General features: G+C 44.6%; 1 protein-coding gene across 2 annotated transcripts in view; it reads left to right on the top strand.

Annotated features, from left to right (window-relative positions):
* The first annotated feature begins 4,006 nt into the window (after window positions 1-4,006).
* The window catches only part of UGGT1 (UDP-glucose glycoprotein glucosyltransferase 1), a 113,895-nt gene continuing 111,901 nt past the window's right edge, over window positions 4,007-6,000 (top strand). For both annotated transcript variants that reach the window (XM_045033558.1, XM_045033557.1), the window contains exon 1: window positions 4,007-4,234. In XM_045033558.1, coding sequence (XP_044889493.1) covers window positions 4,177-4,234 — 58 coding nt within the window. In that variant the 5' untranslated portion in view covers window positions 4,007-4,176. The remainder of the gene's footprint in view (window positions 4,235-6,000) is intronic.

Below are 6,000 nucleotides of genomic sequence, written 5' to 3'. Positions count from 1 at the left end.
CATTTCCAAACCTTCTTACAGACTCCTGAAGCAATCTGATATACAGAGTGCACTAATTTATTTTAGCAGAATAAGGACCTAAATTATAGTTGCCAAGAAGTGATGGAGTTTCCATAAGATTGTAATTCAGATCAGGGGCACCTGGGTGGCTCAGTTGTTTAAGCATCCGACTTCAGCTCAGGTTATGTTCTCCCAGTTCATAGATTCAAGCCCCGCATCAGGCTCTATGCTGATGGTTCTGTGTCTGCCTCTCTCTCTGCCTCTCTCCTGTTCATATTCTGCCTCTCTCTTGCTCTCAAAAATAAATAAAACATTAAAAAAAATTTTTTTAAAAAGAATATAATTGAGATCAGCTTGGGAATGAGAAGATGAACTCATATTAAATTAAACCTATATTAAAAGAACAGTAGGCAATCACTATGACATGGACACCTTATTGAAAAATCCTGGGGCATAGACACGCTTAGAGAAAATCAGGACTTGGAGACCACCCCTCCTACTACAAATGCCAAAGGTGTGAGTGATAATGGTCGGAAATTATACCTCACAGGTGCCATGTGAAAATGCATTGAGCAATAACCTCCGGCTATCGTACCTGCTGCACGTGTACATCTGGCCAAGAAGGATCAGGTGCAGGTAAGTCTCCCAAAGAGCTATTAGTGACGTCTCCCAAGAGGGGTGGGGAGGGAATGGCAAGGAAGAGTCACCTCTGTGCCTGGAGGGCTTGCTCCCTCAGGGGCTTGCGCACACAGGGCATGCCTCCTGCAGAGCTGGTGAGCACCAGGGCTGATCCCTGCATCCTGAGACATGGAACAGCCTTCTTCCCCGAGAACTGTGATTTTTCCCAAAGGTCAGGCTTTCTCTGTAGACCTGAGTGGGCCATGGCTGGTCAGTCTGTGGGAATAGGGCTTCTTATTGGGGGAGAAAGTAAAACTTGTCGGTACCTGTGGACCTCACTACCCACATGCCACTGACCTGTAAAGCAGTCAAGCCAGTGCTCCTGTCTCACAGATGGGGACACGTTTCTAGGTGTTGCCTTTTGGAACTTCATCTGCATTTTCTTATGCCTCTTCTCTTTTCCTCTCCTTTATTTGGCCACATGTTTAAAGTACGTTTTTTTAGAAGTTTTTTTTTTTTAATGTTTATTTGTTTTTGAGAGCGCGAGACAGAGAGCAAAAGGGGAGGGGCAGAGAGAGAGAGGGAGACACAGAATCCAAAGCAGGTTCCAGGCTCTGAGCTGTCAGCACAGACCCTAATGTGGGGCTCGAACTCACAAGCTCTTACATCATGACCTAAGCCGAAGTCGGGTGCTTAACTGACTGAGCCACCCAGGTGCCCCTAAAATATGTTTTGAAAATAAGTTCATTTACTTTTTTTATACAATTAATAGTCATGTGTTTTAAAATTTAAAGGCCATAGAGTGACATAAAAGGATGTAGAGTGAAAGCTTCCTTCCTATCCAGTGGTGGTACATGTCTAACAACTTACTTTCTAAAAATGGTGCCTCATGTAACAATGTGTGTCAACTATACTTAAATAAAAGAAAATTAGAAAAAAGAGGGGTGACTGGGTGGTTCAGTCATGTAAGCATTTGACTCTTTATTTTGGCTTGGGTCATGATCTTATGGTTTGTGAGTTCAAGCCCCACATTGGGCTCTGCACTGACAGTGTGGAGCCTGCTTTGGATTCTCTCTCTCCCTTCTCTCTCTCCTTCTCTGCCACTCACACTGTCTCTGTCTCTTTCAAAAGAAATAACTAAACCTTACAAAAATTAAAAAAAAATCTGTCTCTCCCTCTTCCTCTGCCCTTCCACCATGTGTGTGACCACTTTCCCTCACTCTCTCTCTCTCTGAAAAATAAACATTTGAAAAACAATTATAAAAAGGAAAGAAAAGTGGTTTCTTTCTCCATCAGGATATCTTGGGCTTTTCTGTGTGCAGGTTGGACCCTGAGAGTGAAAGGGAAAGCAGAAATTGCCAGGCCTCTTAAGGTTTGGGCTTGGAAGTCACAGAATGACATGTCCACAGCACTCTCCGGGTCAAAGCAAGTCAAAAGACCAGTCCAGATTTAAGGGGTGAGGTGATAGATTCCACCTCGTGGTGGAAGGAATGGCAAAATCACATTGCAATGGGGAGGTGTGATAGCGGGAGGGGTGGGGCATGCTGCATAAATCAGATGGCCCTGGGTGTTTCTGTTGCCACAGCCCAGGGGCACAGACCTATTAAAAGACTGAGGCCTCATCATAGGATTACAGAACAGATTACAGAATGCTTGCCCTCTCCTTAGTCTTACGACCACATCAACAGGGCTCCTGGGTAATAATGTGGTTTACAGCTAACAGAACTATAACGATCAGACTCTACTTAAGATGCCATTTCTAGGGAAACCCAAAAATAACAGAGGAGAGAAAAACAAGGACACTGGAGGACATGGAGGTCTCTGACATGCACAGCTATGGCAAACAGTAAACACAGCTAACTGCTGGCCAGAAAAACACAAAAGTTCACACTGAGGCCTATTTACCTCATTTCTTTTTACCCGGTACATCATGTGTGGGTTTTAAGCAAAAGTTACAGGCATACAGGCAGATAATTGTGGAATTATCACAATGGGATCCTTAAAGTAACAAGCCAAGGGCTCTAATGGAAAAAGTGGACAATATGCAAGAACTTCTGTGTCCTCATAAGATGTAAAGGCAAGTGGTGCCTGAGCGGCTCAGTTAGTTGAGTGTCAGACTTGGGCTCAGGTCATGATCTTGGAGTTTGAGTTTGAGCCGCGCATTGGTCTCTGTGCTGACAGCTCAGAGTCTGGAGTCTGCTTCAGATTCTGTGTCTCCCTCTCTCTGCCCCTTCCCTGCTTGTGCTCTCTCACTTTCTCTCAAAAAGAAGTAAGGTTAAAAAAAAAAAAAGATGGAAGGGCAAGGGAGCTCTCTGGGGTCTCTTTCTGTAAGGGCACTAACCCCATTCAGGAGGGCCCCACTCTCATGACCTAATCACCTCCCCAAAGCCTCACCTCTAAATGCTATCACACTGACAGTCAGGTTTTACTGTATAAATTTGAGGAGGACACAAATATGCAGTCCATAGCAGATGGTGAAAAGATCAGTGATCTGCTAGGGATTTGGGGGAGAATTGTAGAGGTGAAGCGAGGAGTAGGTTATTATTTTTCGTTAATCTTTAACATTTATGATTTCCCCCTTTTAGATAGATTTGATTTTTAAATATTTTATTTTATTAAAAAATAATTTTTTAAATGTTTATTCATTTTTGAGAGAGAGAGAGAGAGAGACAGACAGACAGAGTGCTGGCAGGGAGGGGCAGAGAGAGAGGGAGGCACAGAATTCCAAGCAGGTTTCAGACCCCCCAAGCTGTCAGCACAGAGCCGGAAGTGGGGCTGAAGCTCAGCACCCTGAGGTCAAGACCCCAGCCCACGACCGAGGCTTAACCGACTGAGGTACCCAGCCGTCCCTACAGAAATTTTTGCACAGCGATTTATACTGGGCAAAAAAATTTTTTTTCCAAAAAAAAAAAAAAAAAAGTAAGCAAATTGCCACTGCCAGTATAATCTAAGCTAAATCGTCTCATAAAACTTAAAAAGTTTTCCTTTTCCCACGCTCCCAGGAACGGTAGTTATCAAAATTTAGGGGTTACGATAGTCTAAGATGCCCAGAAACATTAAGAAATTTTGTGCTTTAGTTGTGCAGCAGTGATTTTAATATAAGGGTTTAAGGAAGTAGCTTCTGAAGCTCCCCAAAGTCCAGGTCGGAAAAAAGGCTGAAACCCCTATTCGGCTTCACCAGCTGGTACAGCTTTGGGTCTCAGCTGTCGGCTCCTAGTCCCACACCCCAGACCGTAAAAGTGCTCTCTTCCCAGCCACACTGCACAGCCAGAGAAAGGAGGGAGGCGGGAACTCCTCGGATACAAGATGGCGACCGCACGACGCTCTAGGCTGCCCCAGCCGCGACTCTGTAGCCGGAAGTCCTCCGGCTCTCGCCAGTAGGAAGCGGAAGTAAAAAGGCAGTAGGCAGCTGGGTTATTGCTTTGCGAGACCGGCTTGTGAGGGGAGCCGCGGGAAAGGCGCGTGTCGGCCGCTCACTGGCGCAGCCGCTGCCGCCGCCGTCACCGCCCCGCCCCGGCGTTGTCGCTGACATCGTCGCGGACGAAGCGTGGCCCCAACATGGGCAGGAAGGGGGACGCGAGCGGCGCGTGTGCCGCGGCTGCGCGGCCGGTGACAGGTACCCCTGGCGTGGCGTGGGGAGGTCTCGTGGACGGGGACAGGGTCTGGGACGTGAGGCGACCTCGTGCCCTGGTCACCTTGAGCTTCCGCTTCTTCCCTGACTCAGTTTCTCCTTCTGTGTACTAGTCCTCCCCCTATTTGTGACTCCTCCGAGTTGCCCTCACTGGTCTTACGGGCAAAGTATAGTTTCTGCGAGAGTGGCCGCGGACTCTCTTGTAGCCCTTTTTGAGCCTTTACTGAAGAGCTTTGAGATCCGTGTGCCCAAGTGCAGAAGGAGGTGGGGGAAGTGCCCTAACTTGAGTTTGGACCACGTCTGACCCTAAGTAGGTTGAGAACCAGCAGTTTGCAGGACTCTGATTGGAGAACAACTTGATCTTTTTGTAGATTTCTGTTTTTTCCCTAAAATGAATCAGGGTGATGCATACTGGTTGCCATTTTCATTTAAGTACGAGGATCTGTTGGCTGGTAATTGGATAATTCGGTTTCACTTTTCGTGTGGGACCTGCCAGAAGATCTGCGTACATCGCCAATAAGTTATGGATGTGAACTGTTCTCCGTTGGCCAAAACCTCTAGATTGTTTTGCATTTCTTGCCAGATATGAGAACTAGCATATTATGTTCATTTGAAGTCTGGGGGTCTTATGTCTTACTGTGAGATACTATATTGGAAACATTCATCAAGCACTTGCCAGCCAGTTTTAGTATGATGTTTGAAGACATTTAAAATAGTTATTTAAGGCCACAAAATAAGGGATGACGGTAGCCTTTCCACTTGACCTGCTTTAGACAAACTTAGTTGGCACTCATTTTTATTAAAGGAAATAAACATTGCTTTGTATAGTTGTGTGGCAGTTGTACAATGCACGCTTACCTTGAGGGGAAGAAATTGAACTATGTAGAAAATTCTTTTAGGTTTTTTTCTGCAGTTACCTGTGATCATTTTCATATCAGATGTATAGTAACTACTTTTATCAAAAATTAGCAAATGGTTTTGCTAATAGCTATAAATACATATTAACTTTAATTATTTGAGAAGTAAAATTATTTCTTGAGGGGTCGTTCCTAGTATTTTCCTCACTGTTAATCTTGTATGTTGATGCTCAGATGGCTATCTATAAACTTGCAAGGTGCAAGTTGGTTTTTTAAGAGATTGTCAGCTATTATCTTCAGTTTAGAAATGGAAAAAGAAAAAGTTGGTGATTTATAATTTTATGCCTCTTTTTTCCAAAAAGTGAAAAGTGTTTGGGGCGCCTGGGTGGCTCAGTTGGTTAAGCGTCCAACTTCGGCTCAGGTCACGATCTCGCAGTGAGTTAGTTCGAGTCCTGGTCGGGCTCTGTGCTGACAGCTCAGAGCCTGGAGCCTGCTTCGGATTCTGTGTCTCCTTCTCTCTCTGCCCCTCCCCGACTTGTGCTCTGTCTCTCTCAAAAATAAATAAATGTAAAAAAAAAGTGAAAAGTGTTTGCCAAACTGCAATTTTTATCAATATTTCCAAAATTTTACTGTAGGTCAGTAAGCAAGAGATAGTCATTGAACTAAGGAAGCTGGGCCACGGACTAGATCTTACAGATATAACATTTGCGCCTAGGACTTATTAAAGAATGTTTTTAATTTACCCATTTTGCCACAAGCATTATAACCTTGGGATTCTGACAACGATTATTTCTTAGACTGTTCATATTTATAAGCAACATTTAAGGACCACTAGGATCGGAGTGTAAGATTCTCATAAAATGAAGGCATTCTCAAACAAAAGGCCGCTTCTGT

Source organism: Felis catus, chromosome C1 (genome assembly GCF_018350175.1).
Source record: "Felis catus isolate Fca126 chromosome C1, F.catus_Fca126_mat1.0, whole genome shotgun sequence".
Lineage (NCBI taxonomy): Eukaryota > Metazoa > Chordata > Mammalia > Carnivora > Felidae > Felis > Felis catus.
Note: the sequence above shows the minus strand (reverse complement) of the source record. Positions and strands in the feature narration are given on the sequence as shown.